At 45.0% G+C, this 26131-nt stretch overlaps 1 protein-coding gene across 3 annotated transcripts in view; it reads left to right on the top strand.

Annotated features, from left to right (window-relative positions):
• The window catches only part of LOC146813789 (cap-specific mRNA (nucleoside-2'-O-)-methyltransferase 1-like), a 944292-nt gene that overhangs the window by 166686 nt on the left and 751475 nt on the right, over positions 1–26131 (top strand). For all 3 annotated transcript variants that reach the window (XM_085610252.1, XM_085610251.1, XM_085610253.1), the window contains 2 exons: positions 3801–3872; positions 14832–14926. In XM_085610252.1, coding sequence (XP_085466378.1) covers positions 3801–3872; positions 14832–14926 — 167 coding nt within the window. The remainder of the gene's footprint in view (positions 1–3800; positions 3873–14831; positions 14927–26131) is intronic.

Below are 26131 nucleotides of genomic sequence, written 5' to 3'. Positions count from 1 at the left end.
TTGAAGAAATGTCTTGGTCCTTTCCCTTGGACACTATAAATATCGCCGATATTGAGTTTTCTTTATACTTGGGGTCGGCATAAAGGTGTAATGTCGGGATTATATAGCACTATCATCAATCATATATACTTGCAACCACTTCTCAATGCTCTTCGTGACAAGTAACAGGAACGCTTACATGTTACTATAGAAGAGGATACTTGGCCAGACATGTTGAAAGCCCTGGACAAGGGAACTCGTGAAACATGTATGAAATTTTCTCTTTTTAAAACTTTACATGATTGGCATTGGACTCCATCAAAATTGCAACGAGCCTGATTGTCATGGCATTCTAGGTGTTGGAGATGTTCTGGAACTAATTGTGATCTTCTACATATAATTTGTGGATGTCCCTTTATAAAACAAATTTGGTTACAAATAGGAGACACACTTATGAAAACTATCCCTCTGGCTCTTCCCCTTATCCCTGCTCCTATTCTGCTACATGATTTTGAAGGTTTTCCTATTATCTCACGTCCTCAGAGCCGACTCTTACACACTGCACTTTCTACTGCTAAAATCTGTATTTTAAGATTGTGACAATCACCTAGTCCTCCTTCTAAAGAGGATTGGATGGTTGCAATGATACAGACGGCATCACATGAACGTATAATATATAGGTTACAAGACCAGAAAGAAATGTTTCAACAAGTATGGAACCCCTTTCTCTGAGACTCCTGAATTCTGTATCACTGTCTTCCCACATCTTCTTCTATTCTGTCCTTTTATCTCTGAGGAGGGAGATGGTTTGATTTTCCCTTATATTCTTCTGTTCTTTTCTTTTCGCAATTTTTCTGATCCCTCTTTTCTACTTATCAAATCTGCATAATTATTTATCTATTTATTTACTTATTTATTTATCTATTCATGTATTTATTCACCTATTTATTTATATATTTATCAATTTATTCATCTACTTACATACATATTTGTATTAGCATATATCATTCTCAGACACACTATAGAACATATTCATCTATATATTAATATGGCGATTCTAAATCCATGCTCTTGTTTCCTTATTCCTCCTGTCTAATTCTTTTATGATTGCAAGTATTGAGACTTAAAATTTCCTAATACATTATGCACTATTCTTATGTTTCCATATCTAGCTTTTTGTCATTTATTCTATTTCTGTTAATCCCTTTCTTTCCTTTTCTTATCTATGTTTTTCTTCCATTTTTTCCAATTTTATATTACATTATTTGTATATTCTGCTAGTTCCATACTGACTTCTATAATGTTATTTTATATTCTAATGAAATTGTATATTTTTAATTTCTAATAAAGAATTATAACGCCAAAAAAAAGGGACACTTTCATACAGCTGATCAAAACTGCTACATGCAAGCTGTTCTTTCACTCCTCTACAGCGTGGGATTCACCATAAATGCCACTAAATACCATCTTCAGCCTCTTCAGATTCAGCCCTTCTTAGGGTCTATTCTGAATGCACTTACCACCAAAACCTAACCGAGTCACCAGAGCGTACAAACATTCCAGCAGCTACTGCCTCTTTTTTAGCGACATCATCAACTCACAGAACAGTGATACAAGCCTTCTTCCATTTAGGGTAACATAGGCCTGCTAAGGACAGACCTCATGACCACCATGTACTCCTTTCAGAAGCAGAGCGACACACATTCCCTACAGCTTTCAGCTCTGGCACAGTGCATTTGCCATTAAGCGATTCGCCATCGGATACACCCTAGCGGAGTACCTCCCCGGAGTGGACAACAAATTTGCAGACCTGCTCAGCACAACCCATCAACAAGAGCACAAGTAGGAACTCCACCTTCAAGTCCTACTCCCGTCATTAGGAAGTCCACGATGTAGAACCCTTCGCCACTCTAGAAAATGCAAAATGTCAAAACTTCACCTCACACGCGTAGTCGATGGGCTATGCTCTATGGATGAACTGGTCAAGGATCTTTATCTGTGCTTTTCTTCCTCTCCCACATCTCCCATACATGGTCAGGAAACTACGGCTAACAAGACTCATCCTTATCCTGGTGGTTCCCACGTGGACTAGACAGGCCTGGTTCTCAACACTCGTTGAAACGTCAGCTGTCCCCCACAAGAAGTTCCCCAACCTTCTGACACAGAAGCAAGGCACAGTCAGGCACCTGGACCCCAAGCAGCACAATCTAGCAATATGGCTCCTGAAATTCTAGCGCTTGGGTACCTTAATCTACCTCAGGAATGTATGGATATCCTTAAGGAGGCACGCAGACCCACTACTCGCGAATTCTATGCCGCTAAGTGGGAGAGGTTTGTTGAATACTGCACCGCTTAGACCCCCCCTCCCCCTCTTAAGGCTGCAGTACAGAATATTGTCTGGTATCTCCTTCATGTATGGAAATTATGTCTTGCCTATGCCTATGTATGCCTTCAGTGGACTACTGTCACAGTGCGAATGCTGAGTAGAGAACACTTCACTATTCAGAATCCCTATCATCAAGGCTTTTGCGGGAGGACTCAATAGTCACTCCGCCAAGCATTCTGCCTGCCCCAGTCTGGAACCTTAATGATGTCCTCACTAGACTGATCAGCCTTCCCTTAGAACCAATGCACTCTTGCGCCCTACCATTCCTGTCTCTGATGTTCACCTTTATGGTCGCTATTTCTTTCTTAAGGCGCATTCTTGAGCTACAGGCTCTCACACTAGAATAGACTTTTTTTCCAAGTCCACATGCAAAGGGTGGTCCGTAGGACTAACACAAAGTGGTATCCCCTTTTCACCTTAATAGACTGTCATTCCCCATGCATATTTTCCCTTAACCAGCCTCAGTAGCTGAAATACACACTTAATGTTAAACTTACCATCTGGTACTACATTGATTCGAACAAACCCTTACTCAGGACTCAGCAACTCTTTGTTGCTTTTGCTAAATCTCACAAGAGCCGCCCTACATCCAAAGCAGGTATAGCCAGGTTGGTTGTCAAGTGCATCCAGACCGGTTACCTCCAAGCCAAGAGAACCTTGCCTGCCCCGCCAAGGCCACATTCCACCCATAAAAAGGGAGCTACTATGGCTTTCCTCTAGATTATTCCTATAGTTGACATTAGCAAACCAGCTACCTGGTCAACCCCCCATACCTTCATGGAACACTATGGTGTGGATGTCCAACCATGACAACAAGCTAGGGCTGGCATGGTTTTCAGGACTCTGTTTCAAACATCTGCACCATGCACTGAGTGACTACCACATAGGGGAGCACTGCTATGCAGTCTGCAGAGCATGTCTATCTACAGCCACACAATCTATGAATGGATTATGTTAATTACCCTGTAAGCATCCTTTCATAGAGCTTTTTGTGCAATAGAATGACATGCACCCACCCGCCTCCCCACGAGCCAATGGTTGTTTTAGACACTTTTTCTTTTCACCATTGATTTTCAGTCCTTTCTACACAAGTTCACATATGGTCCAACTTACTGCTCCATCTGTATGCTAACTTGCTGTGTTAAAAACATTCTAACAATGGAGCCGGTGCCCATGTGCATTGCCAACTCGGGGAGCAGTCCTATTTCGTGACTCATAAGACTTCTTTGAAGAAAAACGAGCTGCAAATGTCTGAGCTCAACCCTAAATGGCAGAAGTGTGGAGAACATGTGAATCTACAGCACTACAAACTATGAATAGAGGTTTCCATGGTAAGTCACATATTCCTTTACGAATGAGGTTACATGTAGTGCATTTTCAAGTGAGGTTAAAGATGCCACTAATCACACTTACGTTTTTTTTCTTTTTCTTACAGCGAAAAATGATTATTGATGATGAATTAGAGTTTTGTGGCGAAGAGCTTCTGTCCGGTGTTTTGAAGTGTAAGGTAAGTTACCTGTTTCCAACTTGTGCTGTTATCCTTGCTTCTGTGCTCATCACTGCGGTGGTGTCAGAAATAGATGTTGTTTCAGATTGTATTGTTTTAGTTTAACATCTACAATTAGAATTAAAACCAACATGTAACGAAAAGCATTTTTGTTCCTCCCTTAAAAAGCAAACATGCGGAAAGTGTGGCCGTCTCATTAGAGAGGAATTTGACACTTTCACTTTAGGGCAGCAGGGTCCTCTGGAGTTCCACAATACAGCCGAGTGGTACAATCTCATGTGTTAAGTTTCAGGAATCGTTTATGTTTGCAGCTTTCGAACTTTAAAAGTGTAATTTGTTAGAGTTGACTGATTAGATGTGCTTAGGCATCGGTCTGCTGGCTCAGCTGAGCCTGTTTACAAAGATGTTTGCAGATCCTTCTGACTGAGGCTCCTAAGCCAGAAAGAGGAGCAGGTGAAATACATCCACTCTGACCTTATTTAGACTCCTTCAGACGGGCCCCGGGGTCCCCTAAAGCTAAGTAGTCGTTCCTCTTTATGCTTAAGAGGCTCACGGTAGAATACATCGGAGAGGATACTGGAGTACCAGTCTAGAGTCAAACTGCAGCAATTGTTCTGAAAGGTCTTCTAAATGCATCCCGTCGAGAAACTCTGCAGAGGATACCATTACCACCTTCACTGAAGCCTCTAGTATAGCAGCAAGAAAGTGCGACACAGCTTCTGTTGCCTCACTGTTGCAGACTTCCATTTTATTTCAAGCCCTGCAATCTTACACTCTGTCTAGACTTCCTTCAGGTACGTTTGGTAACATTTATTATGTTATGTTAAGTTTTTAAAGTAATGGCTCAGTGATCAAACCAGGCATTACAAGTGACTGTTGGAGGATACTTACCCCATGGTTCAGGCTAAGTATGATAAGTCAAGAGTGACACCTGCCTTAAATTCATCCAACACCTGATATTTCTATGTAGTCTCAGCGGTGTCCAGCAAGGAGCACTAATGCCCAATGGGTATTTAAATACTGTCGTGGTCTGTAGATCTTTATCAACATGTTCTTAGGATCTTAAACTCTGTCCACTTTCCTGTGAGAAATTGATATCCTTTAAGTCCTTGCCACAGTATACAATTCTCACTTATTGCTACCCATGAAAATATTTACTTTTATTGGCACACAAGTTCTCATCTCACTTACAAGACCAATATGACTGTCCACAACTGAGCTCTACATGCACACTGACTTTGTTTGACTCCTGTACTGACATACACTGTTCTCCACTGGAAGCATTCCTCCTGTTCAAACATGCCAGTAGGCTTTATTTGGCTAAATTGTATTAAGAACTGTAGAAAGCTGTGATTCTGTTGCAGTAACCCCCCCACCTTTTTGCCAGATTTCAGATGCACCTTGACTTGATGTGCCCTGGGTCCCTGCCTATCAGGTTCCTAGGGCATGTGTTCTTTCCCAAAACTGTACCTTTGTAACTCCAATTGGCAACACTCTGGACCCCTGTAAGTCCCCTGTAAAAGGTACCATGGGTACCAAGGGCACTGTGACCAGTGAATGCCTCTAAGGGCTGCAGCATATATTGTGCCACCCTTAGAGGTCCTGTACCTCAAAACACACACACTGCCATTGCAGGCTGTGTGTAATGGTGCAGAGAAAAGTGGAGAGTCGACATGGCACAGATACCTGTGTGTCATGCCTGCAACCCACTGCCTGTGGTATAGGTAAGACACCCCTCTAGCTGGGTGCACTGTACCACTGGTGAGGGTACTGTTGCATGTGCACTGTACCGCTGCAGTGTCTTAAGTCCATTCTTAGACATTGTAATTGCAATAAAGCCATAAAACAGTAGATAGTCTGGGAGTTTGTCATTACAAACTCCACTGCACCATAATAGCTTTACTGAATTCTGGGAAGTTTGGTATCAAACTTCTCAGCATAATAAACCCACACTGATGCCAGTGTTGGATTTATTATACAGTGCACTCAGAGGGAATCTTAAAGATGCCCCCTGAAAAACGACCAGCCTCTGGTGGGTTCCCTGACTAGTACACATCATCCTGCCACCTCAAGACATGTTTCTGGACCCCTGGGGTGGGAGCCTTCCCTTCCTGAGCCCAGAAACAAAGCCTGTCCTGGGCAGAGGTGGTCACTCCTCCCCCAAGCCAGGAAGAGCCATTAGTGGCAGGGGAGCTTCAAAGGCCATGCTGCCTTTGTAGCGCAGCCCCCAGCCTCTCCTGCTATCAGGAGCAGACCCCATTCGTGTCTCCCCTCCTTTTTGGAGGGGGTAGGTGAGACAGGCGGGAAAAATTAGCACAGTCCAGAAGGTGTGTCCACCTCTGTCAACCCCACCCCTCAGGTGGACGAGGTGAGGTGAAGCCCACTTTTCCGTGCCCGCCATCTTGCAAATGGCAGGCACTCTCCAATCAGGATTAGGGATTGTGCCCACTCCCCCACATGGGGTGAGTACTCCAAGGATGTAGTCACCCTAAGGTCAATAGCCCATTGGCTACTGATCTCGAGACCCCTAAAACACCCCCTAAATATAGTACTTCGGGGGCAGCCCTGAACCAAGAAGACAGATTCCTGCAACCTACGAAGAAGGACGAAAGAAGACGCCCAGCAGAGAAGACTGCAGAGAAGACCTGATTTGGCCTCAGCCCTGCCGGCCTGTCTCCAGAGATCATGCGCCAAAAGATCGACTTGTCCTGCAGCCAGCGACCTCCAGAACCCCTGGGAGGACTGACTGCCTTCAACAACGACCGGATCTCCTGTGACCCCCCACTCGGCGGCCTTCAAACATGAAGTAAAAATGATCCCAATGAACAAGTTCTTGCCTTAAATGATCATAGATTGTCTGCTTTCTCAAAGATCCATACTACACTCCTTTTAGCCTAACAATTGTAAAGCGCAGGGTTGTATGTTATACCCACTTAAGCATTGTTTGTTCTCATCCGGGGACATTGTTTTCTATTACCCCCTCGTAATCTTCCCTCTTACTATGTTCTTCCCTTCCATGATGTGAAGCGCTCTGATACCTTTCAAGGTCATTTTCGCGCTATACAAAACTTTATAAATAAATAAACAGCAGCTCTGTTCAAATGAAACAGCCAAGAAAGAGCCTGCTGAGGACAAATATACCCGATGCCTGGAACCACCAATGCACCCAATGCCTACGGCCTGAGTCCGAGTGGCCCACTGGTCCCAGCGAGGTCCACCAGCGCTCCAGAGTCCGAGTCCACCGTGAGTTGAACCCTCCAGGACTCCCCGACGTCACCTGCAGCCACCGCATGGAGACTCCCACCCCCAGCCCCCCCCCCCCCCGCCCTCCACCCAACCTCGAGTGGCTGGTAAGGTGAAATCCGACCTCAAAAGACACCCCTGCATAAACCCGCCCTGGAGAAGAGCACCTGAGCTGCACCTACTTCCCAGAGACCTCCAACTTACCTGCCCAGCTGTTGGTTCCTCCCGGAAGACTTTCTAGACCGAGCCTGCAGCCAAAACCAGCAACTCCTATTGAAAACAACTGGGCACCCAACGGCAAAACAGCACCCTGCACCTGGCTGCTCCTGTGCCGCTGTGGGTGCACTTTGTATGCTAAATCAGATCCACCTGTGCCCTGAGCCTAACACAAGGAGCTTTGCTCCCATAACCTTGTGGCCTGCTCGTGAGCAGCCCCCAACTGTAGGCCCCCTGTCCCCCATTGGATAACATTGGGCCTCAGCACCCTGCTTTCCTAGTGCCGCTGAGAGCGCTTTGAGAGTGCATCCTCGGCCCTGGGGGAACCCTCGTTCTAACCCCAGAAACCCAACTCCCAAAACCAAGTACTTACCTGTAAACCGTTAACTTAATTTCCTCCCTTAGAATTGCATTGACTGCTTTCTTGTGAAAATTGTTGTGTGGAGTTGGTTTGTATGAATCCCTAAGAAACTGCAAATGTACAAAAACTGAATTATCTACCTTTTCTCTAGGAAATGTTTCAGTGTGAGATCTAGGCTTATCGCACGGAGTAGAAAAAGTAACGTAAAAAGTAATCTGAAAAGTACTGTACAAAGTAATCTAAAAAGTAACTGTAAAGTAATTTTGACTGTTGACTTCTCTGTAAACAAAGCAATTTCATCCAACTGCATTTCAATTGTATTTCAACTACAATATACCTGCAAAGTATTATTTCACTTACCTGCACCAGGCCTGGCTTGGTTCTAGAAATAAAATAACTAATATCTTTATACAAACTAATTGGTCGGAGTTCAGTCTTTGAGTGTATGACATCATTTCTTGCCTGAGTGTGTACAATAAATGCTTTACACTACCCGCTGATGCATTACTGCTCGCCCACACTACCACAAATAGAGAGTAAAGTATTACCTACTTTTACCTTGTCTTCCTTTGGGGTTCCACTGGACTCTGCACACTATACCTTACTTTGGTATAGTATATACTGAGCCAGCTTCCTACAAGAACTGTGTTCCAAACATCAGCATCATCTGCATGTTAACCACAGTTGCGGAGAAAACTGCGTTAGTCTTTGCTGAGCATGTGTATGTACAACCGCACATGCTATGATTGGAAAATTATACTTACCCTTTAACCATCTGTTCATAGCATGTAGAACCCCTCCATGCCCAATGTTGTTATCAGTGATGTCACTACAAGTGTTGTTTTGATGTTATCACCGATGTCTTAGAACATATCCTGAGTGATGTAATATGTGACGTAATTAGCAGTGCTTGGCGAGGGCGTTAGTTATAGTTACTTGAAAGAACTTGAACTGGTGATTTTCAGTGGTTTAGTTTGTTTAAAACAGTATTTTTTTAACTTAGATTTTCACCTAACTATTACGTTACTTTAACCTTTGTTTTTTAGTCTTTCTCAGTTTTTTTTTAAAATGTAAAGAAAGATGTTCATCACCGTACACGGTGTGGGCTTGTGTTCTTGTGGCTAGGGCCTGCACCAACTGACCTGCCGGCTCCCAACCCCCTGCTGGTGCCCTAACCTCCGACCCACTAGCTAATGCCAACCATTAAGGTGGCACCCCAAGCCACCCTCCTCACTTTCTTGACATGCGTCAGATCAGAAGAGGACTGAACCTGCTGTCTGTGACCTGCTAGGAGCCCTGAAGGACTGGACCTGCTCTCCCATGTACCCAGGACAATAAACTAGGTCAGTTGGCTGACCTGTTGTGTGGCTACAGAGAGACAAGCTGCAAGAGCTCTTTTCCTGGAAATGCCCGGTTGACCACTTGCAACTGAACTTGGACTGGACTTTGACTTTTATTGGCCTCTTCCTGACACCTTGAGAGTTTCTAAGTGCCCTCCCCCAAGGTCCTGGGGACCTTAGAAGTGTATTCCTGTGGTTGTTTGAGCACCAGAAGAACGTTTGGAAGCTTTAAAAAAAAATCTTTCAGAAATCTAGAGGGAAAAAAGTAGCTGACTGTTCCATAAGGTCTGCATAAATCTCAGCTTCGTCCAGTGCAAGGATCACACCACTGCCTAAGAAATGACTGAGTCGTATTCACAATGGAACACTTTTTGCAAGAAATCTCCAGAGCTCCAGCAGGACTAACCTGTTTCAAGTATCCAAAATGCGGTTCCACTGCAGAAGGTACAATTTCAGCAGCAGCTCATTCAAGGAGGATTTTGCCTTTCGAAAAGTAACTAAGTCCCTTTCTGCTTGACAACTTTTTCAAACTTTTTGCAATCCAGACTTTCACTAGGACCAATCCAATTGCTGTATTCGACCAAGGCTCCAGTTGGTGTATCCGACCAAGGTTCCATGGCAGTGTGCATCACATTGTGCCTAGATCCCAGTTTACTGCTTCCATATACTCTGATTGGAGCTTTGCACTTTTTTGCGCTATTTTTATGTAAGTCTTTAATAAAATCATATCTCCAGTTCCCCTTATTGGGGTTTTGTCCCAATGGGGTAAAAGGTTTCTGAAGCAACCCTACCCACATTTTCAGCATTTCTTGTTTGCTTACTACAAACAATCCCACAATGCTCCTCACTTTCAATATCCATAATGGGGAAACCCTTCTCCCCTTGTGCCTAACGAGAGATGTGTCCAGGGTATTAATCAAACCCATATCTTCTCTGTGGTCACTCAAAACCAGTTCTGGAGGGGTAGCTTTCCTACCACTGGGTTTGGAGCCAGCCAGACTAGGGGCAACAACTGGGGCCTTTCCAGGTGTCCTCTAACATTTATTTGCAACAAGGCAGGCCTCTTTGAAGTTAATTAAGCTCTTGGGCCCACCCCAACCAGTCTTGCTTAGGGAAGAAAAGGCCTCCCCTCAGAGGCCGTTGTACCTGCTTTGGGTGCAGTTTTCACGCCTAATTCAGGCCCAGGACTGGCTATGCAGTTGCTGTAGAGTTATTGGGCGAAGGTAAAAAAAATCATTGCATGCAAGCGCCCTCTCTTCGAACCAGGAATTGGCCCTGGGGACCTCCTCCCCCAGAGCCTATCCAATTTCATGTAAAATAAGTAAAAAAACAATTGGTGTGAGGGTGCCCCCATCCTGAGCCATACATTGCAGTGTCCTCTGCATCCCATTCCCCAGGACAGTGCTGTGTTCCTGCGTGTGAAAGCGCAGGCAGTGAGCACTACATTGCTCCCACCGGAGCTGAGAACAGAAAGGTACCCGCCCGGCGGGAGATCAAATCCACCTCCCTGCCTGCACTGTTGTGAGCAGGGAGCACAGGACTGATACTGGCCCTCTCCCACCCTCCCTGACAGGAGCAGAAGTAAAACCTGCTCCTGTCAGGTGGGAGCACCAACAAATGGAAATGGCTGCTGCCTGGGGGTCTTGGGCCTCTCCCTGCTGCACCCAACCAGAGGCAGTGTTGTGGGTGCCCTGGTGGAACTAGGGCACCCACCTAACAAACAAAATGGCTGGTTTCCTCCAGCACCCAGGATGTGTGCTGGCTGGGGAGCCGGCGAGGCTGCAGGAGCCTTCAGCCTTCCCTCGCGTCCCCCCCTTACATAAAAATGAGTTGTGGGTGACCCGGGAGGTACATCACTCTTAAATTCAAAGTTTATTGTTAATGATCAGTTAATAAAAACCATTGCGTATAAACACGTAAAACAATTTACTTCAATCATAGTCTGGGTAGGCTTACAAAATTCATTTGTAATAAGCGAACATTAAAATGTTCCACTATTTCGCTCCGTGAAATATTTTTAATCATAACATAAAAAGGAAGACAAGATGCATTTCATTTCATGTAAAATGTTCCAAGGGAAAGATCAATCCGGTCCTAAAAGGAGCGAGCAGATGGTGACACGAAGACTTCAATTCATGAGACAATGAAGGGAGTATGAACGTGCGTTATAAGGCTCGGCTATAATTACGTTGTTGAATACTGAATGATAACATGTATCGAGCAAAAGTTTCAAGTAAAATCACGGTTTTAGCTTAAAGTGTTGGCATGATGATGTCCCGTTGGCAGGTAGTTCAGAAGGGGGTGGTGGGGGGTGAAATACAGCCTTGTAAGCCAAGCTGTTGGTCCATGCAGGCCCAAGCTAGGCGGGTTCTGTATATGTTGGAGGCTGGTTCTGTATATGATATTATCACTAGGTGGTAATACAGGGCTCAATGTAAAACCCAAAGTGCTCTATTAGTGGTAGTGTGGGCGAGCAGCCTTAGGCCTAACACAGAGGAGTGTAAGACATTTATTGCACACACATGATCAATAATGGACACATGACTCAAGAAGGAGATCCAGACCTATTTTATAAAATGTTACTTAGTAGTTTATTTTAAGACTCAAGTTTTCGTGATAAGGTAAGTACGTTTTTAATCAAAAATACTTTTCACTTTCAAAAATCAACTTTTTCACACTGTTATCCAATGGGAAAATAAATACCTCAGACCTCCCTGGCCTGCCAATATGTAGTGATGGCAGCGGGAACGATTAAGGCGGTCACGTGCCTCTACAGGAGGATTACCCATAGTCTGAGGCAGCCCCTGACGGCCCTGCGTCTCAAATGGAAAGAGGATTTGGGCGAACCCATTGAGTAGAAGTCATGGGGGGGATTGGTAGAACAGGCCTGGAAGTGTTCTTGGAATGCCAGTTTCCAGCTCATTCATTTTTACGTGTTACATAGGGTGTACCTCACCCCGGGTAAGGTGAATGAATACTTCGGGGCCTCGACAGCGTGTCCACGGTGTAACCTAGAGGGGGCGGGGTTCCTACACATGTTTTGGGACTGTCCACTTCTGGGAGAGTACTGGAGGGGGGTGACATCTGCACTAGCGGCAGCAACGGAGAGAGGGGTAGCACAGACGCCAGGCTGTTGTTTGTTGCATTGGTTTCCACACAGTGCCAAGACCAAAGTCATTAGCAGGTTCATAGACTTGGGGCTGGTCTTGGCCCAGAGGGAGATCACCAGCCACTGGAAGGCAAAGAATGGCCCCAACTTAGGCCGATGGTCCAGGGAGTTGGTGAAATGGGCGGAGGCGGAGGGGAACTGTAGATTGCGAATGGCCTGGCGGACTGGCAGCAACAAATCCCTGGAGACGGCGCGCGCATGGGTGGCACTGGTGGAGTTGGTAAAACACCCAACGATCGATACCGATGACACCCTCAAGCAGAGGGACCCTGCAGTAGGCAACTGAGTTTGGGAGGCACTGTTTGGCTAGAGTGCAGAGCGCAGGTAGAGCAGGACAACCCTGGGAAACCACCTATCCCTGACACCGAAACTTGAGGTCTGGTATATATAGCCCATGGAACATCACTGTCCTGCCCGCGGATCAAACAGAAGCCATTTTATTTACTCAGCGGCATGCCTAGGGGGTTGGGGCGGAGGGAGGATGGGTTAGTTAAAGTTGGGGGGGGGGGAGGGGAGTTTGTTCAAGTCACATCATATAGATGATAGTAGGGGAGATATCGATTAGCAGATCTCATTGCTTCCTATTGTAGGACAGAGTTGGGGGTAAGAAGGATAAACCCCATTTCCGGTCACATCACCCCACTTCTAGAGGGTTTTTTCCTTTTTGTACAGATGCTGATGATATAATGGAAATGTGTAATGTCCTGCTGAATCCTAACTTTGATTTTAGATTTGCCCTTTACAGCCCTCTTTGGGTTCTTCACTTTGATTATGCTCTCATAACCTAATAAAATTTGTTTAAAAAAAAAACCCAATCCAATAGGAAAAGAAATATCCCGGTTAAACAGGTGAGTATCGAACTTACAATTTCAGTCTTTGGAGCCATAAGTCAGCAAGGGCCAGGGGTCAGATAAGCACCAAAACTGCATTGCCAGCGACTCAGGGGCAGCCGGGTGCAGAGGTCAAAATCAGAGTTTGACCCAATGGTTTCCAATGGGGACAGAGGTTGCCTGCCTAAAAGAGAAACCTGGGTGAATCAGGTCCGACAGGGTGGGGGCAAATATAAATTAAGGGGGGTGTATGGCCTCCCCTTTGAGCCTAATAAGGCCTTGAGGACCCCCGGTCTGCATAATTAATTTAGGGAGGGGTCAGGCAGCCCCCCTCTCTAAGCCTTTAATGGCCCCATCACCCAGGGCCAAAATGTGCATAAAAGGGGAGGGGCTGCAAAGTCTCCCTCCCTGAGCTTTTAAAGGCCCCAGGGATCACATCCCCTGGGTCCAGGTCACTTACTGTGTCCTAGGGAGCCCTCCCCCGCACTGATGCAGGGAAAGAAAACGTGAATTGCTCCTGCCCGAAGAGAGCAAGCATAGATAGCTGCTCCTTCCATGCAGGAGCATTGCCGTCTCCCCACTATGCTAGGAGCCGGCTGGGGCCATGACCTCCAACGTGTTGGTTGGTGGGTGCCTTCGGTGGACCCAAGGCACCCAACTATACTAAAGGCGGGCCAGGGCAGATGAGGTCTCTGGGGCCATAATAGGCTAGTGGAGAGCCATGCTTCCTCCTCTCCCCTTTATAATAACATGCAGCCCCAGGGGATAGGGTCCCCGGGCCTAATAAGGCTCGGGGAGTGGGGCCGCATAGCCCCTTACACTTTTTTGTGTAATTTGGTCGTGGGGGATGGGATCCCCGGGACCGGATGAGGCTCAGGTAGTGGGGCTGCATGCCCCGCTCCTTAGAATTCGCCCCGGGGATTGAGGTCCCTAGGGCATATTGAGGCTCGGTGGGGCAGCTTGGGCCCATCCCTATTACTGTTGAATGTGGCCCCTGTGACGGGGGTGCTCAAAGGCTAACCCTACGCCTCGTCACCAATGGCTGTGCATGTTGTGGAGTAGAGTGCCTGCGGGGGTGGGGGGTGGGGGGGGTTGGCTGCCTTCGGGTGGGTTGGACACAAGGCCTGGCCTGCAAAGGTCTGTGCCCTTTCAATGGAAAATGTTTGTCTGTAAATAACAATTGGCTACCACATCATGCTTTTAGTAATATATTTATTAAAAGTGATAGTGTTTAAATATGACGTGAGCAACATTCATGCCCCCGCCCTAATGACAGTTCTATTAGTACCAGAAGTCAGGAGTCATGTACCTTGTATGTGGACTAGATATTTGTTATAAATGGAGGAAAGTTTAGTGCTTTAAATTAAAGAAGAGTTTTTGTACAGCAGAAATCCTGAACTCGCATATTTAAAGATGCCCTTACATGTTAGAATGAAGAAAAAGATGACTGAGTGAAATAAAATATTTGCATAAGATAGTTGAGACACGTTTATGGGTCAAGCGCATTACAGTTAGTTTGAGTAGCTACATAAGGCAGGAAATGTATGCTGTAGGTAGGCCTGTATGAGATTCTGAAGCTGTTACTTCAGTTATTCTATTTTAAATGTTGTCTTGAACATGGTCATCCAGTTGGTAGACTGTGAAGGTACCAGAATGTGTATAAGTAATTGGCCATTGTGTTTAATTTAAATGTTTTTTCATTGCAAAGACCGCAAGACCAGACTCGTAAACCAGTTTCTTGTTCATGATTCACGTGTCATAGCTGAAGAGATTTGAAGACTTTTTTTTCTTAATCTCTAGAGTGTATTGGACGAGTTAGAAGGGGAAGAGATGCGGCAAGCAAGGACCAGATCCAATCCATATGAGATGATCCGCGGAGTATTCTTTCTCAACAGGTGTGCACTTTCATCCATACCGTTTGAATTTTAGAAGCACTCTTATTTCTTTACACTCCTGTAATCTCAAGACTGTTTAACAGCATCTCCTGGAGTTGATAGAACACTTTACTATAAATACTTTGTGCCTTCGCCAATGTACATGGCTGTACATTTTTTGATGGTGCTCATAATGTTAAACAGTACAAAACAGTACAATTACTGGTGCTGATTTAGCATAATCTGCTGTCCTACGAGTCTTTGTTAACATGTCTCTGATTTCCTTCAAGTAATTTATGATACATGTTTTGGTTAGAGTTCGAGTTATTGCTTTAATTTCTCTTCACTTTTATTTGCAGTTATGCACTTGGTGCTGAAAATGTTTGACACAGGTTTAATTTTTCCATTATATTTCTGTAGGAAAGGGCCCCTTTTTGACATGGTCACCCCCACTTTTTGCCTGGTATTCAAAGCAATTTTTGGCTAGTAGTGCACAGGGTTCCTGTTAACCAGGTCCCCAGTGCCAGATCTCTGTCCCTAAAACTGTGAAATTGTACCCTGTAATGATGTAACATGGCTCCATGCCAGAACACTAGGCATGGAACCAGCTTGTTCTGAGGTTCTGTCATGTGAGGGTTCTATGATGACAGTTGATATGCTGGCTGTTGGTTGAGGCTGTAATAAATACCTCTTACCACATATCTTCATCTGGTGTGGATTTACTTTATTACACTGGCGACGTTTGGGCGGAGAAAAGAACCCAGATGAAGGGACAGCCTCAACAACAACAAAGAAGGAAGAGCTTGGATTATTTCAGAGAAAAAAATGTGATAACTTACAGAGACGTGCTGGATGAGGATCGAGCGTTTTGAAGCATGTTCAAGCAGTGAAAAGTGGGAAATTGCGGTTGTAAGAGCCTTGTGGAAAGCTGTTCAAGCAGGTACTGAGGATCAAAGTGGTCTCTGTATGCTTCACGACGTCTGAAGGTCAGTGAGCAAATGAAAAAGGACTGAAGGCTGTGGGAAAGGTTGGCGGACATCTTGAGTGTGGTGAAAGGAGAAGAACAAGCCAGACTAACTAAAGAAAATAGACCGGATGTTTGGTGGCGGCCATTTTGAGTGAGGAAAACGATCCGAGATTGCTCAAAGAGGAAACAAGCCCAACTGCCTGAAGAAAATGGACCAAATGTTTTGTGGCGGCCATCTTTGAGGAAGAGTTTGGTTGCGGCCATTTTGAGTGAGGAAAACGATCCGAGTTTGCTCAAAGAGAAAGCAAGCCCAACTGCCTGAAGAAAATGGACCAAATGTTTTGTGGCGGCCATCTTAGATGAGGAAGAAGGAATTTTTTCTTATATTTATTTTTTAAAAAAATTCTTTTTTGCAGCACAAGTGTTGGAGGTCATCGAAGAAGATCATCGACGGTCTATTGGAAGTTGAGAATTGGACGGAGACTGGATAAGGATCACTATATTGGTTGGTGGTCAGGGGAATAAACGTTTCTTTTGAAACTTGATTACACTTGTGGAATACAAGTATTTGAGCGTTGTAAATTGAATTAAACTGAAAAGGTCATCTGCGGTAACAAACACACCATCAACAAACGTGTTTGATATAGCGGTATCGTGCTGGGACATATGGTGACAGACACATCTTTTGGACTTTAAACACTTTTAGCAACTAGTTGGGTTGTGGGGAAGTAGTGATTTACACCTCTTGTGAGTATGCAGAATGTTACAGCGCCGCCGTTTTTCTTGTCAGATCCAGGAGAACCGGTTATTAAGTGGAAGAAATGGAAAAAGATTTTTGAAAATTATGCCAGGGTGTGTGGAACGAATTTGAGTGGTGAAAGGAAGCAGGCACTTTTGTTACATTGTTTAGGGGGTAAAGGACAAGAGGTGTTGGAAAATCTACCTCCTTTGTCGCAAAATGATCAGAGGGGGTTGAATGAATATGAAATATGTGCAAGACAACTAGATTTACATTACTTGCCAAAGATTAGTACTATTATGGAAAGGTACCATTTTGGTTTGCGGGAGCAAAGAAAAGAGGAGAGTGTGGAAGAATATATTACGGCTTTGCGGAAGTTGGCTTCAAGTTGTAAATTTGGGGCGTTGGTAGAGGAAAGGATTAGAGATCAGTTTGTGCTGAGGTGTTGCAGTGATAAAGTGAGGGAAGAACTCTGGCTAAAGGACGAGCCACCGTTGGATGAGGTTATTAGTATTGCAAAAAGGGTAGAGCATATGTTAAAGTGTGTTGGAGAACTAAGTAAAGAACATAAAGAAGACAAGGTCAGTGTAAAAGCACAAGAAGTGGAGTGTCGAGCCATACAAAAAGATGAGAGGGAAAAAAATTATGAGGGTGTCTGCGAGAAAGGTGTTGTAATAGAAAAAAACGCAGGAAAGACACAAGGGAATAGGAGGTTTGCAACACCTTTTCAGGGAAATTGCTACAGATGTGGAAGATTTGGACACATGGCTAATGCAAGTGAGTGTCCTGCTAATAGGGTTACTTGCAATGTATGTGGAAAAAGAGGACATTTTGGAAAAAATTGTAGGATGAGGAATAGGAGAGATTCAAGATCAGAAATAAAGGAAGTCAGTTTTCAAGTTAGTGAGAGTGAGGTGGAACATCCCTCTGAGTGGGTTTTGGTGGGGGATGTTAGAGTCAAAATGAAATTTGATTCATGCTCTCACATCACGTTTCTCTCAAAGGATCTTTTTATGAAGAATTTTCAAGGAAGGAAGAAACTGTCCAAACCTAATATTAAACCTACGGGTTATGGTGGGTTGCCAATTAAGTTATTAGGTTATTTTGATGACTGCATTGAGTACAATGGTAGGTTCACTGATGCTAGGATTTATGTTGCTGAGAGGGGTGATAATTTGTTGAGCTGGAGTCATCAAGCTCGTTTGGGTGTCATTCTCAAGCCTAATGCACATCCATCTGTTCATGTACAATCTATTGAGGGTGACGAAAACAAGTTTGTGAGAGCGTTTGGTGAATTGTTCAGTGACACCTTGGGGTGTTTAAAGGGGTACAATCACCATATTAAGTTGAAACAGGGTGCAGTAACAGTTGTGGCAAAAGTTAGACGCATTCCCATTTGTATCCAAGATGCTGTACAAAAAGAGATAGATAAATTGTTGTCCACTGGTGTTATACAGCCTGTAGAGGCAACGGAGTGGTTAGCTCCCATTGTTGTGGCACGTAAACCAAATAATGAAATCCGTTTATGTGTGGATCTTCGTGCCTTAAATAAAGAAGTAGTGGTTGACAAGTTCCCACTTCCCAATATTGAGGAATTAGTATCATCGTTGGATGGTGCTGGTTATTTTACCACTCTGGATATGGCATCAGCATACCATCAGGTTCCGTTGAGTAAAGAGTGTCAGGAATCAACAGCTTTCATTAAGCCAATGGGGGCCTTCAAGTTTTTGCGTATGCCGTTTGGGCTTGTTTCTGCGGCCTCTGTATTCCAGAGGATTATGGAAGATATTTTTAAAGGCATTTCAGGCGTAAAGTGCTACCAGGATGATGTATTAATATGTGGGAGAGACGTGAGAGAACATGATGAGAGGGTACATGCTGTGCTTAAAAGGATGCTTGATGCTGGGTTATCTCTTAGGCGAAGCAAATGTAAATTTGGAGTCACTGAACTGGACTATTTGGGTCATCATATTTCACGGCAGGGGGTAAGTCCAAAAAAGGATTTGGTGGACACTATTGAAATGTTAAAAGAACCGTGTACAAAAGATGAGGTTCCTTCATTCTTAGGTATGGCAGAATTTTATGACAAATTTATACGTAATTTTGCAGATAAGACAGTAAATCTAAGGAAGTTGATGTGTAAGAATGCAGAGTTTGTTTGGATGGAAGAGTGTGGTACTGAGTTTAAACAAGTAAAAAATGATATCAGGAATGCACCAAACTTACAAGCTTTTGTACCTGGGAATCCCACTTTCATTGTTACTGATGCGAGTATAAAGGGGCTGGGTGCTCTTCTCTTTCAGATCAGGAAGGGCCAAGAGGTGCTAATAGCTTGTGCTTCAAGATGTTTGAAAAGTGCGGAGATAGGTTATTCTGTTATAGAGAAGGAAGCGTTGGCAATTTTCTGGGCCATAAACAAGTTCAGAAAGTTCGTGTGGGGATCTTCTTTCGTTGTCAGGTCTGATCATAAACCCCTGAAAGAAATTTTTGAGAAGAAGGGTTTGGACTCAATTTCCTCGAGGATCAGGAGATAGGTCATTTCCTTACAGGAGTATAACTTCATGTTTGAATACATTCCAGGAAAGGCAAATGTAACGGCAGACTGTCTGTCGAGATTGTTGGAGGTGGTAGAGAATGATAAATCTCAGGATGAAAATGATCAGTGTGATGCTGAGTGTGGCATAAGAGTTTGTGACGTTACGCTGGGGGCTGTAAAGGAAGATGAATGGAGGGATGAGTTGCAAAAGGATAGTGAATTGTGTTCTGTGATGTCTCTTTTGGAACAGCATAAGTCTCGAAGTCTGGTTAAACCTTGGTCCTTAGTTGCGAATGAGTTAGCTGTTGTTGATGGGGTTCTAATGAGGGGCACAAGAATCATTCCCCCATTGAGTTTGAGAGAAGTCATCGTGAACATGGCTCATGAAGGGCATATGGGCATTTCTAAAACCAAAGAGCGCATCCGACAGGATTTCTGGTGGCCTGGATTAGATTTGATGGTGGAACGTACTGTTAGGGAGTGTACACCTTCTCAAGCTAGTGATAAGGTGCTCAAACCAAGATATTCACCTATGGTTTGTAGAAGTTTACCAAAAAGTCCATGGGATGAATTAGCTATCGATATTGTGGGACCATTGCATGGAGAACATCAGACTCCTTATCTGTTGGTGTTGCTGGATTTGTATTCACGATGGGTGGAGGTGAGTTTGGTGAGAGAGATCACTTCTCTTTCTGTGATCAGTTTTTTAGAATCTGTGTTCAAACGCGAGAGTTTTCCTAACTCTATTCTTTCTGACAATGGTCCGCAGTTCTGTTCTGCTCAGATGGAGGAGTATTTTGTAAAATGTGGAATTGAACATAAAAAAATTACATTATATCATCCTGAGGCAAATGGGTCTTTGGAGAGATTTAACAGGACTTTAAAGGAGAGTATACAATTAGCAAAGGTAAACTGTTTAGATCGGAGAGAAGAACTGCAGTGTCGTATAACAGCCTACAGGTACACTCCTCATGCATCAACGGGGAAGACTCCTTTTGAACTGCTCAGGGGAAGGTCTCCAAATACTTGTTTGTGTCCTGGCTGGATGGTTGCTGGGAAGGGTTTGAAAAACAATGGTATTGGAGAATGGAGAGACAAAGAAGTGTCTCTGCAAAACAAAAGGAAGATTTATGTTGATAGAAGGAATAATGCGAAAGTTACAAATTTTGAGGTTGGAGATAAAGTAAAGGTCAAAGCTCCTGTTGGGTGTCAAAATTGGTCAAAATATACCTCTCCAAAAACTATCATTAAGCTGTTTAAAAATGCTGTCAAGACGGATGATGGTCGCATCTGGAATCATAGTCGTGTAGCACATTTTCGGGGGAGTGGTGTGGCCGACAGGAGGGATGATACTTCTTATAGTTTTCCCTCAGACATTGATGTAAGGTCTGATAGTACTTGTAGGGGTGTCAGAACACGCAGGTTTCCTTTGCATTTTCGTGATTTTGTGTAGTTCTTTCTACCTTCTTTTTCTTGTTGTTCAAATGTGTTTATTGTTCTCATGTTACTTTTGTTCTAATGTAAAGAGGAAGAAGTGTAATGATGTAACATGGCTCCATGCCAGAACACTAGGCATGGAACCAGCTTGTTCTGAGGTTCTGTCATGTGAGGGTTCTATGATGACAGTTGATATGCTGGCAGTTGGTTGAGGCTGTAATAAATACCTCTTACCACATATCTTCATCTGGTGTGGATTTACTTTATTACACACCCCAAATGGCAATACCTTTAGTACCCCTTGCAAGTCCCTAGTAAATGGTACCCATGGTATCTAGAGCATCAAGAACTAAAGGGGGTCCCTAAGGGCTGCAGCATGAATTGCGCCACCCTTCACCAAGCATAGACAGACTGCCACTGCCGGCTACGTTTCTTGGTGCAGACAAAAGCGGAAACACGACATGGCACACATCCTTGTATGCAATGCCCACAGATACTGCATGCAGCCTGGGTAAGTCACCCTTACTGCAGGTCAGTCCTAAGGCATGGTGCACCATACTGCATGTGTGGATATATCTGCATGAGCAGATATGCCCCTGTGCTGGTCAGTTCAATTGCTGCCAGCACAAGTATCCAGGGAATCCATTTTATGTACATCGTCTGGACACTGGTTAAAACCATTTTCCCAGCTGCGGGAAAATTATTAGAGATGCGTGTTCACCTTTACGCTAGTCCCTCCCCACCTCCTGAGGAGGGCTACGCGTAGCAAATGTGAAAATCTGCCATCTTTGTGATGGTAAACTTAGGAACTCTGGAACAAGGTTATGCCCACTTCCCATAGGAAGTGGTCATATAGGGCGCGTAGTGACCCCTGGGGTATGAGTACCCTGCACTCCCCTTACACCCCTAAATCTAGACTTTAGGGGAGCCCCTGGCACCAGGAAATCCGATCCTGCTGACTAAAAAGTAGGACTGAAGAGTTGAGGAAGAAGCAACTGACTTGGTGCCAACCCTGCCTGGCTGGTCGCTGTTCCGACAATTGTGCCGAAGTCGACTTGCCCTGCAAGCTGCTGTGCTTCCAAAAGTCTGGGAGAATTGCCAGCACTTCTGCCTTGACTCAAGAACTCCTGTGGAGCGGAGGAGCTGCTTCCCTCCGTCCTCGCAGGCAACCCAAGAGACCTGTGAGGACTCTGGACTACCAAAACCTAACACCAGAAAACACCACTATACCCGAGCCGCCTAGCCAGAGCTGAAGTGGACCAATGATGCCATTGTGGGCCCCCGGCCCTCCAGAGATAAAGGCCACCTTAGACTTGCCCTCTGAGGACTTCTCGACACCACCTGCAGCCTCTCAACTGCGAGTGTCTCTGGTGATAAAAGTCTAATGCCTCGAAGTACCTCTGCACCCAGCCACCCCAGCCCTAGGAGAAGAGAATCAAAGGTGTCCCCTCGTCCCCGAGCATCATGAGAGCTGAGCCCCCTTGTTGATTCAGACCGACTAGCCTCCCAGTCCAAACATGCCGCTTTTTTCCGACTGGACCAATACTGAATTGCACCTCTGCACCGGCCGCCCCAGTGCCGCCCAGTGTGACCTCTTGGTGCTGTTTTGGAACTTGACCTTTACTCACCTTATGTCCAGGAAATGGTTCCAGTATGCAATGGTTTTCTCTGATCGAGTAAAGGACTTTATTTCATATGGAACTTACCAGACCCTTCCTTCGATACTTGTATGCTCAAGAGCACCCCAAACAGAAAGGATAAGTAAAGAAAGGGAAATGATGATCGTGCTCCCTACCCAGATTAGTTCTGATAGTACGTTAGACCTATCTCCAGTACCTGAGTTTGACAATAAAACTACAACTATTGAGCGACTCGTTTTCCTTCAAAAACAAGTAGGATGTCTCTCTGTTTAGCTGTGTGTAATGGGTTTTTGCGACTTGACCTTTACTACTTTTTTCGCTTTTCAGTCGGTGAGCAGAGCTGTCTCTGGTACTGTTGCAACAATTGGCTGCAGCCTGGCTTTGTGTACCTATGCTACCCTGCCCTTCTATCTTTTATGGACAGCCCTATGTTTACCCCAACTGAATTTGAAAATCTTGCCAGTATATTGAAGATATGTTGTGTTTTATGTTCTGATCAGCAACAGCACTGTGTTCCAATGTCAAGGGACAACCAAAGTGCATAGCTTATTTCTCAACCCAAGCCTGTTGACTGACAACAGTGGCAGTGTGATTTTGATCAGGGTCTCAGAGCTTTATAACTAGCCCTTGTGTGAATACTGTATATCAGCTTTCCCCTGCAAAAGGTCATTTTAGCCACCATAACTGGTGACACTTGGTTTCCTTCATGTCTGAGACTTGCACGAAGGGTGACTGGATGAATGTGAGAGGATGTACGGTTTGAGTGGGAGAGTAAGAGAGAGAAGAAGAAGCAGCAACAGCAGCCTCCTCCTCCACCCCCCCCTTTTGTCCAGCTCCCTGAAACCTTTTTACTTGCTGAGTGGGGGTGATATTCAGCCCATTCCCTTTGTCTTTAGTGTATGCTTCTCCAACCTGAGCGAAACTCCCCACTCCCTTGTATGCATTGTTGTGGCCATCTCACCTTGCAGTAGGTGTCCAAAAGAAAGAAAGGACACATCACACCTGAGCCATCCAAAACTGGTCTTTCTAAAGGCATCGAGTAAGGAGCCTGAGAAGTCTGGCCATCTACATTATGCTCCTCAAAAATTATGATAACCACAGGGTTATAGATTCTGGCCCTCTCAGTCAGTACTTAGTTCATCTCATCGACTGGATACTGAAAGGACTTAAACGCCTATGTAAGGAAGGAAGACAATGTACCAAGAATGGAACCTCTACTGTTTGTTAATTCTCCCTCCATGCTTGGCCCAAGTCTGGAAAAGGATTTGGTGTTGCCCTGCTGCAGTGGAACATAATCCTTGCCTGCAAGAGGATCTGCACTGTCTCTGCTAAAAGTGACCTGATTCCCACGGAGATAGTCGTTGTGCCCAAATAACTGGAAGAACTGTTGAGGACAGCTTGAGGAACTGGGCCTGCTTGGTTGCCAAGCCCAGCTGCCCATGAGTACTAAAGATTAACGATTGGGTTGAGGCCTACTCCATTGCTTGCAGTTTTATATCCTTCTTTAGCCTCAAAAGTACCCTGAGAGACCATCTTTGCACCTCTGGCTTGGTGTCTGGTCCTACAGGATGTAGGAGATTGTTCAGCTAACACAACAGTTGAAACCATCTTTCTAGCCCTTCTGATTCTGAAAATATTAGTAGTCCAAGTTCTACCTTGACTGGCAATGGTTAACCCCAGGCTTTTGGGTGTTCTGCCACTGGAAAGTCTTTACCACAACCAGTACATACAAACATAAAAGCCCCTCTGGGAAAAGCTATCCTTAGGTCATTAGAGGGAACTGACCCACTATTTTTCTTCTGTTTGATCTCACTAGCCAAAGTGACTATATTGCCCTTAACTAGGATCTGGAGTCCAGTCAATCAAACGTGCCCCTAAATGGACACTTCAGATCACACGGTGGGCCACCAAGGACATCATCAGGTGCACCAAAGATGTTTTGTTGTGAGTGTAGATCTTTCTGTTTGGTTGGCGATGGGACAGGCAAGGGTTAGAAAGTGTCGAGTTTTAGGTGCCTGCTTCTGTTCCACAACTGGGACTACTTTTGGGTAATGCAGTTTAAATTCTCTGAATCTGTGAATAACCTTAGGCGATAGATTGTATCCGAAGATGTTTCTCAGCCATCCACTAAAGCGCCGGTAGGTGCCGTTGCACTGCTGTGCGTTAGGATAGATCCACCCAATATAACAGCCACCACCACCACCACCTCTGCTCGTCATCATCTCCTTTCTTTCTGCATTTTCAGATGCAAATCTGGAGCTCACTCCCTTGATTTCCTTCACCTGACAAAATGTTAAATTTCACTAATTTTCCAGTGTGCAAGGGACAGGTCTTCCCCAAAACAGAAAGGTTTTAAACAATGCAAGGATTGCCACAAACCGATGTCGGTGACGGACCCTCACAAATTCATCCTCTGTTGTTTGGGCTCCTTGCACAACTTGAAGTTGTGCCGCAATGACTTAAATGAATCCGAAGGCCATCTGGGACTGCAAGACCAAGCTCTAGCTTGCCTGGCACCGTAGGAAGGCCCAATTTAACTCAAGGATGGGAACATTTCTCTTTCCGAGGAGAGGTGATGGTTGCACTTCAGATCCTCATGTAGGTCGAAGGAAAAGACTCACAAGAATTGGCTCTCCTTCTTCCGGCCACTCTCACCAGGAGAAGTCACGTGGACGTAAAAGTACCTCAATGATGTGATCTCAGGCTCCAACCTCAGAACAGGATTTTGGGGTGTGATGGCTGACCTTTTGCAAGCGGTCCCGGATGACCTCTGAGCTAACCTTCAACAATCATTCAGTAAAGCCAGGATTCAGTGAAAGACGTAATCCGATTCCACTGATAGTCTACGTAGGGCAATTGTTACCAGCTTGATGCTTCTGGGACACTCAGGATAAAATCCACAGAATTCTCAAGCGATGTCAAGCAATCACTTAAGGACATGCCCTTTTCTGGCATCCGTTTCTGTAAAGGCATGGCAGAGTCAGTGTGGAGCTCTTCAGAGAGAGCAAGTCAACCGTGCGCTCCTTCGGCCTAGTACTGCCCCTGCAACCATTTCTCCAGCAATATCTCTCCTTTCAATGCTTTGGACAGGCTTACGCCAGATTTCAGAGGCAGCAGAAACCACTCCAGACTTTGCCTCAGCTACATCAGACTTGTTAAGCCTTTTGGGGTTAATCTCCGGCATTCTGCTCATATAGTCCATGCACCCAGGGACAGCAAACTACCCAATCCCCCACCCCTCCCTCCAACACTGCCGTAAAACCACTTAATTTGCGCTTAGCAGCACACACTCACCCGTTTGGAGGACATATAAGCTATTACTGCCACAAGTGGTAAAGCATCACTTCAGACAGATGGGTGCTTCAACCTTCCTTTCCACCCCTCCTAATTTCCACCTACAATTTAAAGGCTTCCAGAGAACCATTTGTCCATTCTGCCGAGGGAAGTTCAAACCTTTTATCAAGGGGGGACCATAGAAAGAGTTCTGGCATCAGAAGTTTGGGTCTGGCTGTTTCACCTGTCACTTTCTGATGCCAAAGATTCTGGATCTTCGCCGTCTGAACTTCATCATACAGAAGGACTAGTTCAAAATTCTCACCCTGGCTAAAGTTCTGTCTGCCCTATATCTAGAAGACTGGAAGGTGACTTTGGATTTGCATGACACTTATTTCCTCATCCCTGCTCAGCAGTCTCACAGGCACTTTCAGTTCTTAGTGCTTGTATTCAGCCTTACCAGTGCCCCTCGAAAGTGATGGTGGTGGTTGCCGCCAATCTCTGGAGGTTGAGAATACCAGTCTTTCCATACCCAGTGACTGTTTATTGAGTGCAAGCTCACCTCAAAGTCATATATCCCCTTCAGACAACGGTCACACCTGACTCCTTTCATTGAGCTCTCTTTCATTGAAGC

Source organism: Triturus cristatus, chromosome 6 (assembly GCF_964204655.1).
Source record: "Triturus cristatus chromosome 6, aTriCri1.1, whole genome shotgun sequence".
Taxonomy (NCBI): Eukaryota; Metazoa; Chordata; class Amphibia; order Caudata; family Salamandridae; genus Triturus; species Triturus cristatus.
The sequence above is the reverse complement of the archived record's forward strand: the minus strand, read 5'-3'. Positions and strand labels throughout refer to the sequence as shown.